Genomic DNA, 12,460 nt, shown 5'->3' with positions numbered 1-12,460 from the left:
GGAGCAAAATTTGCCACCCCTAAATGTGTCACTTTGGCATGAGTATTCATTTAGGCTGATTCTTCTTAAGAAACTGAAGACTCAAAGTTTTTCTTTTACCTCCTCCTCAACATGGGGTCTCAAAGAGTCGGACGCGACTGAGCGATTGAACTGAACAACTGCAGCAAAGAATGCAGATAAAGGACCTGTTATAGAAATAGAGCACAAGCGAGGTGTGGTAGGGCAAACCTTGCACGTCCTAGAGATCAGAGTCCACTCTGCACCCAGCAGGCACTTATATACCAAACATTGACTTTTCTGTGAATAGCCTTCCTCATCTTTGAAGTCCCAAACCATTTCCCTCTACATTCTCTTGTGATTTTAGCTGAAGGTGGTATTTAAAGTGATGGTTTTGACCATTCTGGTGGGTAGTTCTCCTGGGTCTCTCCTATGTATGCAAGTGTTACTATACCTTTGTTAGATTTTTTTTCCTTTTGATATGTCTCATGTCAATTTAATCTTAGACCGGCCGGAAGAACCTAGAAGGGTAGAGGAAAATTTCTTCATTCCCCAACATTCATGTTGTAACTTGTGGCAGAATTCACTTCCTTTTTAGGGCTGAATGATATTGCATTGTACGTATAGACCTCATTTTGTTTATCTAGTCATCCATTGATGGACACCCGTGTTGCTTCTATCTCTTGGCTATTGTAAATAATACCAGGTACATGGGTGTACACATATCTCTTCAAGCCTCTGCTTTCACTTCTTTAGAGTATATAGCCAGACATGGAATTGCTGGCAGTGGTAAGTTGCTTCAGTTGTGTCTGACTTTTTGCGACCCTATGGCCTATAGCCTGTCAGGATCTTCTGTCTATGGGATTCTCCTGGCAAGAGTACTGGAGTGGGTTGCCATGATCTTCTCCAGGGGCTCTTCCTGACCCAGAGATCAAACCCAGGTGTCCTGCATTACAGGCAGATTCTTTACCATCTGACCCAAACGTGGAATTGCTGGATCAGATGGTAATTCTGTGTTTAGTTGTTAAAGGAACATCCATACTGTTTTGTAGGGTCCGTCTCAGACAATGCATAGTGATGCTGTCTGTTCAGGAACACCGGAAGCACTCACGTGGGTCTTTACTACTCATGGGAGCCCCCTCATTAGCCCAGCTGGAGCTAGTACTGTGGCCAGATGGGCCCCTGTGGTCCTTATCATGACTTCAAGACACAGATTAGCAACAACCATCAGGTAGCCTTGAAAAAAACGAGAATTATTACTCTCAAGTCCTGAGGGCCACATAAGACAATGGCCAGTGGGAAGGAGGGGGTGAGAGCACAAATTGGGGTTTTGCTTTTATTGGGGTCCAAAGGTAGGGTGGTTACGCAGGAACCAGGGGGCAGGAAGAAACATGTGGTGTCACTCAAACAGTTATCTAGGTCGCCCAAGGTTTCCTAGAAAGGAGAACTTGATGAGTGGGGCAAGTGTGGCGGCTTACCTAGAAGCTATCACACAGCTGGCACCATGTTTACGAAAGATGAGTGTCTTCGAAATGGATGCTTTAGCAATCAGAAGCTTAATGCCAGTCTCTTAGGGTCAAGCACGTACACTGTGTTTCCCATCACATCCTCACCATTTAACATTCCCACCAACAGCACAAAAGGCCCCCTTTCTCCATGTCCTCATCAACACTTGTTAGTTTCTGGCTTTTTGAGAGGGTGAGGTGGCCGACACATTTAGAACAGATCCTATGGTCTACAATGCAGAGAACAGAGAACCTCAGACAAGTGTCTGGACTTTAAATAACGGAGCTCAAGGGCTGCCTCTCACCTCAAGCCAGGTCCTGGAAAAGGGTCTCAGTGACTGCACACACGGTGATGCCAGGTTGCTGAGGTCAGCTGTGCCAGACCTGGGTCTTGAAGACACCTTCCTACGGTCTTTATTCACCCAAAAACCCATTGGCCTTCGGGTTTGGCCGTAGGCCCTCCCTACAGGGCTGGGGCAGAGGAACCTGGGCTCTCCTTTTTTGGGCTGAATTCACTGTGACTCACTTCCAAATCACCTGGAGATGTCAGAGTGCATGTCCGCTTGAATTCTTGATGTCCCTGTTTCTCCCTGGGCTCTGTGAGTTTTGGAGTGGTTTCTAAATTTTTAAAATTCACTTATTTATTTTATTTTTCTTTGGCTGTGCTTATTCTTCATTGCTTTGCACTGGCTTTCTCTAGTTGCAGCAAGTTGGGGGGCTTCTTCAGTGCCGGGCACGGGCTTCTCATTGCTGAGCCTTTTCTTGTTGCTGAGCACAGGCTGTAGGGGTGTGGGATTCAGTACTTACAGCAAGTGGCCTCTAGAACCTGGGCTCAATAATTGTGGCACACGGACTTAATTGCTCCACTGCATGTGGAGTCTTCCAGGACCAAGGATCAAACCCACGTTTTCTGCATATGAGGTGGATTCTCATGCACTTTGCCACTGTGCATGGCCTGCGGTGTTTTTTAAACAGTACTTTATTGAGGTATGGTCCATGTAAACACACAGACCCTAGTCTGCTGGATGAGTTTTTATGCTGTAAACAGCTGTATGACCACCCTCCAGGTCGAGCTCCAGGACATTTCCAGCACCCAGGTGACTCCTTCGGGTCCCTCCCCTTTGGTGCCCCTCACAAGTCATTGCGTTTCTGACCTGTTACTGGATTTTATGTTATCAGAATGCTCCCAGTGTGTGCTCACGTGTGTCTGGCTCTATGTGCTCAACGGTGAGGTTCACTGAAGCCCTTGCCTTTATCTTCAGTCCCGCTTTGTTGCTGAGGTCTAGTCCATAGCAGGCAGTTCCCAGGTGGCTCAGTGATAAAGCATCTGCCTGCCAGTGCAGGAGACCCAGGCGACATGGGTTGGATCTCTGAGTTGGGAAGATCCCTTGGAGGAGGGAATGGCAACCTGTTCCAATATTCTTGCCTGGATAAATCCACAGACAGAGGAGTCTGGTGGGCTATAGTCCAAGGGTTTGCAAAGAGCATTCACTGTTCCCCTTCTCCTGTTGGTGAACAGTTGTGTTGTTTCCAGTGAGGGGCTGTGATGAGTGAAGTTTTAAGCACATGTACATCTGTTCTTATCTCTCTTTAGTGAATATCTAGGAGCAGAAGAGCCAGGACATAGGAGAGGTAGAGGATTAACTTTATTATAATCCACCAACAAGTTTCCATTGTTGTTGTATTTTACACTCCAACCTGCGGTGAATGAGAGTTCCAGTTGCTTCCTATTCCAGTCAATGAGGAAACATTTCCAGTATCCCCAGTGTTGAAGAAGATTGCAAAGAATCTCCCCTTCTTTTCCTCCTTTCTGTTCCAAGTGTGTCTTCTTCCCCTTAAATCCAGTCATATTCTAGTTGATGCAGGAATCTAGTGGGGATGGAGGGTGGATGGAGGAGGCAAGTGGGCTCCGTCTATGAGAACATCTCAAAGAAGTCAGTCTTTGCAAATTCTGAGAACCCAGGCAAGTGCCAGAAGGGACAGAGGTGCAGACCTGTGTGTGGCCCTGGGGCACCTGCTCACCTGATCCCCCCCTGGTGCCTATAAGAACCTCAGCTACTCATCCAGGCTGGACCCCAGGGCCCTGTCTCGAGCACACGGTGGGGGCCCACTTGACTTTAGGCAAGTCTATTGTTGCTATGCGTTTCCTCCCCATCACACTTTGCTACCCAGCTGATCCTAGTCTCTGTTTTAGTCAATCACTTCCTTTAACAAGGTGCTGGAGCCAATCAAAGACATTTATTCAACATAGTGACCCAGCTCCATGTCATTCAGAAAGGTCTAGCATGTCTGAATCTTCTCCGCTCCCGTCTATAGCCCAGAGTGAAGGGAGAGAAGAGAAGAGAGAGAGAAATTCTTAGAGAGGAGGGATCAGAAGCTCCTGGGGCATCATTAAACACAAGGATAAAGTAACCTTCATGATAAGATTTTCTATTAATGTTTATCAAACATTTCTTTCCATCTGATAATGTATTGTTTTTTCTTTTCTTTCTCTTTCCTTTTTTTTTGACTGCACCATGCTATATGCATGTTCTTAGTTCCCTGACCCAGGATTGAACCCATCTCCCCTGCAGTGGAAGCACAGAGTCCTCACCACTAAACCACCAGGGAAATCCCTCCATGACTAGATTTTTATGTGAGGAACAGCATTTTAGGGGAAATAAATCCCTTTTTGAGGCCCCAAGAAGCCTCATATGGCTCAGGCTATCACTAATGAGCTGTGTGACTTTTGGAATGACCTTTAAACACTCTGAGCCTCAGTTTCCCTATCTGGAAAATGTGTATAACCAGGCCTTCCCAGCACAACCTCCACCCCGTGCACCAGTAGCACCCAGCTGCCCAGGTCCCACCAAGCAGCTCTGTTTTTGCCTGGACCCGCAAGAGACAACCACATTCTCAGGAACAGTGAAGTCTAGAAGTTCGCTGCAGTATGAGTGTGGTCAGGATCTCTGAGCCAACATGAACCTCTATGCACTATTGGGTCTCGGTACAGATCACAGGAGGCGAGCAGAGGGCAAAGGGCCCTGGGTGAGGAGCACCCACTTCCACCCTCTCCTCTCCTCCCTACCTTTCTCCCTTTCTCTAAACCTACATCATTACCTGGATCCTCCCCATTGAGTAACAGTCCAGTTGCTTCGGTTTCTATACATTCTTAAGTCCTCTGGGTGCAGTGGTCTTCCTGGCCGGTGTGTAAAGCGACAGTGGCCACAGAGGCGGTAGAGAGATGGCCTTGGTGGACACCCAGTCTTCTTACAGAAACCCATTGAGTTCCAGGGCTGGGGGGTGGGGTGCGCCTCAGTGGACAGGAAGCAGCTCTGGGGTTCTAAGACAACAACTCCTGCAGGTGACAGAGGAGGGGAGCAGCAACCTAAAAAGAACATGGAAGGGCAGACACAACTTCTTCTCCATGACTGTCTCTTGGGTGCTGCTCAGGACTGCAGCGGGTGAGCATCCCCAGGATTCCTGCATCTGACAAATGTTTACTGAGCTCACTGTGGGTGCCTCTACTGTTCTAAGTAATAACTGGAAAAGTGATGGTTGTTTTGCATGAAGGGAGCAGGGCTTCTGGGGTGGGTATCAAGTCAGCATGGCAGCAAAGGAGACATACTTTAAAGGTGGCCTCTCTGTACTGAACCATTTACTAGCTGGATGACCTCAAGCAAGTTACTTTACCTCTCTGGGCCTCAGTTTCTGCATCTATATAATGGGGTTAATCCTGGAGTCACTGTCCAGATCTGGGGGAAGGATTAAGTGAGGTAGCACACTGAGAGAACTTGAATGGTGTCTGGCTCACTGCAGGAGCTCTGAAAGTGTTTAGAATTGTTAGGAGACTGGGGGCAGCCGGGAAGGCCTCCTGAGGAGGTGCCTGCTCTCTGAGGGGCAAGAGAGCAAGGTGGAGCAGTTCAAGGGTGTATGAGAAGGACCATCCCAGGAGTTAAGGGGGATCTGGGTGCTCCTGCACTGTGGGGTGCAAAGGGCTCCCTTCTGTGCCTTTTGACTTCCTGTGTGGAGGCCCCATCACAGGATGCCTTGTTTAAACCAGGGGTCCCCCACCTCCAAGTCATATACTAGTGTTGGTCCAGGGCTTCTTAGGAATCGGGCCACATAGAAGGCAGTGAGTGGGAGGCAAGTTAGTAAAGATTCATCTGTATTTACAGCCACTCCCCATCACTCGCATCCCCTTGTCCTTGGAAAAATTATCTTCCACAAAACCGGTCCCTTTGCCACAAAGGTTGGGGCCAGCTGGTTTAAACCCTTATCATCCCCATGTCATACATGTAAAATTGAGCCTCAGAGAGGCGGAGGCCACTTGTCCAAGGCCCCCAGATGGCAAGTGGCCAAGGAGGGAGGTACCTTAATTCCCCAGCCTGAAGAAAGGAGGTGCCCGCAGAGAGAGCCCTGGGGGAGGGGGCGGGCAAGCAGTGGACAGCCCCGTGCAGGAGGTTTCTGTGCCCACTGTGTGCAGGGCCCAGCGCCGCAATAGGAGCCTCTAGCTGCCTCAGCTTCCCAAGAGGCTGGGCAAGTGGGCTGACTGAGGGCTTCCTGGAATGGGGAAGAAGAGGGCTTCCTAGACACACACCAACCTCCACTGAGGGAAAGACATGCACACTGAGGTCCCAGTCCTTGGAGAGCTACTGTTTATTCTGTGTCTCCCTTTTAGACACCAAATCTGTACGTGCCGTCAGCGTCACCGGTCCTTTCCATTTGTCCTCCTTCCCAACTGAGCAGACACAGGCTGGCCTCTAAGGAGCCACACTACTCGACCCCAAAGCCTCTCACTTCTAGGCACATTTCTCTGCTTCCATCTTGGACACAAATTTCTTTACCCGTTTTCTCCGTATTTTTAGAAAATGATACTCTAAGGGCTGCTGCTGCTAAGTCACTTCAGTCGTGTCCGACTCTCTGCAACCCCATAGACGGCAGCCCACCAGGCTCCCCCATTCCTGTGATTTTCCAGGCAAGAGTACTGAAGTGCGGTGCCATCGCCTTCTCCGACTCTAAGGGCAAAATGCGGTAATTGCACAAAAACACACTAAGTACAAATTAGGTGAACAAAAGTGACGGCAACAAACTAGAGAGGGTACCAGCCAGCCACACAGGTTGTATGCATATTCCCGGATGGGTGTCAGTCAAAGTGCAAGCACCTCCTGGTCCCGCCCTTGGCAGTAAGCCAGCACACCAAGCCCTGTCTGACTTCCCTCCACAAAGGTTTGCTGGGAACTTTCAGACCAGGTGCAGTGACAATGACATTGCCTTCCACTTCAACCCGCGGCTTGAAAACAGCAGGTATGTGGTCTGCAACAGGAAGCAGAAAAGAAGCTGGAGCCCGAGGAGTGGAAGATGCAGACGCCCTCCCAGGGTGGGAACCAATTTGAGCTTGGCTTCCAGATACAGAGCTCAGAGTTCAAGGTGAGCAGGAATTCACTTCCTCTCAGCTGCCTGTCCCCTAGCCCCATCGGGTGCTGTGGACAGTCTTTAAACAGTCACGTGAGCAACACCTTTGTACAGAGAAGAGGACCATTTCCTTGTAAGGCTAAGGCTGCAGTCTCCTTCCACACCTTCACCTGCAACTCCAGGTGCACCTCTTGCTTCTTTTACTCTGGAAATAAACGCTAGATAAGTTACCATCCTGCTTTTTTGGCCTCCTGGGTCCTTAAATCCGAGTTAATTTCAATCTTCTGTTGTGTCTCTTGTTCTGGTCTAGATCCCTGGGAACATCTGTGTTTCTGTTACATTGTTGCTGCCTTTATCCAGATGTTATTAATGGCTTTGTTTTGCAGGGCATTGCACATTGCTTTTGGAAGTAGAGCAGAATCTCTGCGCTTGGGGAGATGAGAGGGGGGTGAGTACATCCATGTCCGCGCTTCTCTGTGTGAATGTGGATGTCCCCACCCCCTCATCCTGCTACCTGACATAAACGTAGAGGTTGTGTTTGGATGCATTTTGGATCCCAAGCATATTCTTGTAACTGATACAGATCTGAAGACTGATGCCCAGACCTACAGAGGATTGATGTGAAAACTATAGACACAGGTCAAAACTTCTAGAGGCAGGGGTCCCAGAGGCTCGGGTGTGCTCCCACCTGGCCAGGGACCACTACTGGCATGTGCTCTCATCTCGGCAAGTGATGGTCAACGGGAAGAGCTTCACGCAATACGAACGCCTCATGCCTATTGGTGAAGTCACCACCATCTGAGTCACGGAATCTGTGCAGCTGTCCTCCATCAGCTTCCAGGTCAGACTGTCCCCTACCCAGGGCTTTGTGTGGGGCCCTGTCCTCTGTGTCTGAGCCCTGCTGCATGGACTCAAAGTTGCCAGCCAGTCGTCTATCCAGGGGCTCTGGGGACACCTCTGTCTCCCTTGTCCTGTCCTTCTTGCGTCCCTGTCTCTGTTTGGGATATCTGCTCAATCTGCTGGTCTAGTAGGGCACTTGTCTCTGTCACTCTCTGTCCCCACCCTGCTTAGGAGGCCATGGGGTACTTAAAAGAACCTGGGCTTGGGAATACAACTGAATCCTGCTCATATCCCCAGCTCTGCCATTCTCATCGGCTGGGGGATCTTAGACACGTGACTTCACCTTTCGAAGCCTTGGTTTTCTCACCTGTGGAATGAGCAGTCTGAAGTCCCACAGCTCGTTGTGTGAGTTCAATGAAGTGACACAGGTCAAAGAGCACAAAGTAGCCTGCTGGGGACACTCCAGGTTTATTTGATCATCTCTGTGTTTTATAATTTTTTAATGTTTCACCAACATCTAGAAGGTCAGTTGTAATTTTGCAAGATGAAAATTTTCTGTAGCTGGACAGTGATGATGGGAGTGAATTTAACATAGCTGAAATGTATTTACCCTTAGTATAGTCAATTTTCAGTGCTATACATTTTAGCACTGTTTAGGAAAAGAGGTCAGGCAGATTGCTTCTTCCTCCTGAGGATGGAAAGGCCCTAGGAGAAAGATTACCTCCAGGGTGGTTACCAGAAATTTCCAGACTGGCTGATTAAGTCTTCATTTCTGGGGAAGGTGGAAGCTACCAGCTAGGTCAGGTGTCACACCTAGATTTGGTATCATGGGCTTCAGTGAAAGTGATGCCATTTTGAGCCTGTGATTTTCTGTTTAACTATTCCCCACTTATTGAGCAAACTCTCAGCCTAACCAAGAGATCAATCAGAATTTGAGGTTTCAGAATTGAAAGAGACACGTGTACCCTAATGTTCATCACGGCACTGTTTACAATAGCCAGGACATGGAAGCAACCTAAATGTCCATTGGCAGACTAATGGATAAGAAAGCTGTGGTACAGATACACAATGGAATATTACACAGCTATTAAAAAGATTGCATTTGAATCCATTCTATGAGGTGGATGAAACTGGAGCCTGTTATGCAGAATGTAGTAAGTCAGAAAGAAAATACCAATACAGTATATTAACACATATATATGGAATTTAGAAAGATGGTAATGATGACCCTATATGTGAGACAACAAAAGAGACACAGATGTAAAGAACAGACTTTTGGACTCTGTGAGAGAAGGTGAGGGTGGGATGATTTGAGAGAATAGCATTGAAACATGTATATTACCATATGTGAAATAGATCGCCAGTCTAGGTTCAATGCATGAGACAGGGTGCTCAGGGCCAGTGTACTGGGATGACCCTTAGGGATGGAATGGGAAGGGAAGTGGGAGGGGGATTCAGGATGGGGAACACATGTACACCCATGGCTGATTCATGTCAATGTATGGCAAAAACCACTACAATATTGTAAAGTAATTAGCCTCCAATTAAAATAAATTAATTGAAAAAAAAGAATTTGAGGTCTTATCATCATTGTCAGCTACCAATCTATAGTCACTGCAGCTTTGTTGACACTATGTGTGGTATCCAGAGGTCATGACTTTTTACCTTAATCCCTGTGATGTTTGTAACTTAGTAGGACCCTTGGGGGCTTCCTAAGACATCTTTACACCCCATGTCTGTAATAAACCTTTAGCCTCCTAGGCTTTCCCCAGTTCCAAGCAAAAAATTTAATCAGCAAAGTGATAAAATGCAGAAACAAAGGAAAACAGTCAAGCAAGACAAAATAATACTAGTTTATCCATTCAATACTCAAGGACCTTTAGTTCTTCCTCAAGGACTATAGAAAATATTCTGAGCCAAATCCTTTGTGCTGTTTGCAGGTACAGAAACCCTCTCCAGGTAGAAGGAGTTAACTATATGCTCCCTACAAGGACATAGAACCTGGAAGCTTGATGATATTGACTCCTGATTACCTCACCACCAGCCAATCAGAAGACATCCATGAGCTGATCACACACGCTGCAACCCTCTGCTTCACTGTCTTTAAAAACCTTTCCCTGAAAGCCATCAGGGAGTTTGGGTTTTTTAAGCACTAGCTGCCTGGACTCCTTGCTTGGTGCCTGCAGTAAATCCTCTACTTTCCTTCACTGCCCACTGCTGTCAGTAGGTTGGCTTTATTGCACATGGATGAGCTATTATTAAGTGGAGGCTAATCTAATCTAGATAGTTATGGATAGATTTGTCTTATTCTCTCTACCTGGTTGATCCTGCCACTAATATATATGCTTGTCTCAAAGGTTAAGCCGTGCATAAAGTGTGAGTGGCTGGTACAATGAAACTGCAGATAGCTCATAAAATCAGTTGTGGCTCCTTTGGTTGCTTGATTATTGCAACTGGATTATAGTTAGTTATAATAATCATTGCTTAAATTTGTTCTTTGTTTTCAAATCGTGCTTTTTGTCTCCCTGCTGCACTAGGTCGTTATCAATGTTACTAGCAGTATTGCTTACATCCTGTCTAATTTATAAGATTACAGTAACCAGTGTGTAATCAGGCCTCCAACAAAACTTTTATGGCTAAGTATTTTGAGAAAATCTCATTTATAGCTTAAAATAATTGCAATAGAGTGATTCTAGATATGGGGAAAAGCAACAAGGAAAAATGACTCCTGGATTAAATTAGGCAGAATCCTTAGGATCTTTAATTATTGATGGGGCCTGTTCAAAAATTTAGCACCTGGAGTACATATGAAAAATTTTTGCTAGATCTGGGATGAGCCTCCCAGTGCCATGGGACAAAGGTGATCATGAAATGTGTCCCAAATATTGGTCAAAGTCCTGACCAAGAGAAGACCTGAGAAATGGAATCAGCAATTGCAGCCCTTCAACGTGAGACAGTGAGCCCCATGGAAGGGGAATACCTGCCATCTAGCAGTCATCAGACTGCAGCCACTCCCTATGGTGAACCTTGAGGAAATTCTGAGAATACAGGATTACAGGCCCACAGAGCACTGAGGTACATACCAAGGACAAAATTTTAATGAGCCCTGACTCTTAAATCTTCCCACATATAGAAAAGTACCAAATTCCTTAACTTGAAATGCTGTCTCCTGGGTTTGAAGTTCAGTATTTCTAAGTCTACAGGTGTCAAGTAGACACTTTCCAAAGAGGAACAAAAAGAGGACAAATCTCAACATTTGGAACAGAGGCACTAATGGCAGAGACTCCCAGAAAGATCCATCTGATTAAGCAGAATGCTCATCACTCCCCTTTTCCACAAGATTGTAGAATGAACTTTGACAGTGGGGAATTGTTGCAGAGAAGAACCAGTTCTGACTCCATGTTAGAACTGTTTCTTTGACCTGCTTTTCATTGCTGTTATTATAATCATACATGATGGCCTGCCTCAAAGGATCCTGCCCCTCTGCCTGATTGTTAAACTAAAGTGACTTTGTTCAGCTTACAGAGAGATAATCGGACCCTGCCCATCTGTGAATGGCTGCAAAGAAAAGAAGAGATTAACACACTCCTTCCAAAGGTTGGCCCTTCCCAGAGATATTTTGCAAGACTTATGGCCCCTTTTACTTTACTTCCTCATTGCCTCTCCCTCTCTATTCTGCTTTTTGACTTTGGTTCCTCCCTGTTTCTCTCTTTGGTTCTATAAAAGAACCTGGGATCCAGACCCAACAAGGTGGTCATTTTGAGACATTAGTCTGCCATCTTCTTGGTCAGCTGGCTTTCTGAATAGTCATATTCCTTGCCTCAGTACCTCATCTCTCAGATTTATTGGGCTGTCATGTGGTGAGCAGAGTGAGCATGGACTCATGGTAATATCATAGTGTTTTTGCTTAATCCCTGTGACATTTGTAACAGAGCAGGACTGTGTAGGGGCTTCGTGGGACATCCATACCCCCATCTCCATGACTGTAGTAAAACTTTAGCCTCCTAAGCGAAGTGAAGGGTTAGTTGCTCAGTCATGTTTGACTGTTTGTGACCCCATGGACTGCATTCTGCCAGGCTCCTCTGACCATGGATTCTCTAGGCAAGAATACTGGAGTGGCTTGACATTTCCTTCTGTAGGGGATCTTCCCAACCCAAGGATTGAGCCCAGGTCTCCTACACTGTAGGTAACTTCTTTACCATCTGAGCCACCAAGGAAGCTCATAGCCTTCTAGGCCTTCACAAAGTTCCAAGGAATAAATTTAATCACAGATGTGAAAAAAGTGCAGAAACAATGGAAAACATTCAAGGATGACAAAGTAATAACAATTTAGCCATTACTACTCGTGGGAGACCCTCATCTCCCCCAACCCCTCCCGCCAATATTTCCTCAGCTGATGCAAATGTTGGATGGGCCCTTGTTCTTGTTACTATTATAGAATGCAGCAGAGCAGCAACCATATGGGAGTTTTGAAACAATAAGGATTATTACTCTTACGTCCTGCAGCCTAACAGGACAATGGCCAGTGAGGAGGAGGGAGAGGGAGCACAGACCTGGAGTTCTGCCTTTATTAGAGTCCAAGGGTGCTGTGGTAGGCAGGAACCAGGAGGTAGGAAGAGAAATGTAGTTATCTAGATTCCCTAAGGCTTTCTAGAAAGGAGAACTTCATGGCAGAGGGCACAGGGAGGGCTGGTCTAAGAGCTTCCCTAGAAGCTGTCATACAG

General features: G+C 46.7%; 1 protein-coding gene across 1 annotated transcript in view; it reads left to right on the top strand.

The window, feature by feature from the left end:
• Window positions 1-4,460: 4,460 nt before the first annotated feature.
• The window catches only part of LOC145540406 (galectin-9-like), a 62,714-nt gene continuing 54,714 nt past the window's right edge, over window positions 4,461-12,460 (top strand). The window contains 2 exon segments of the mRNA XM_081574965.1: window positions 4,461-4,529; window positions 6,807-6,911. Of these exon segments, the coding sequence (XP_081431091.1) occupies window positions 4,461-4,529; window positions 6,807-6,911 (174 nt within the window).

The sequence above is a fragment of the Giraffa tippelskirchi genome, chromosome 3, assembly GCF_054371585.1.
Source record: "Giraffa tippelskirchi isolate mGirTip1 chromosome 3, T2T-mGirTip1v1.2.pri, whole genome shotgun sequence".
Taxonomy (NCBI): Eukaryota; Metazoa; Chordata; class Mammalia; order Artiodactyla; family Giraffidae; genus Giraffa; species Giraffa tippelskirchi.
The sequence above is the reverse complement of the archived record's forward strand: the minus strand, read 5'-3'. Positions and strand labels throughout refer to the sequence as shown.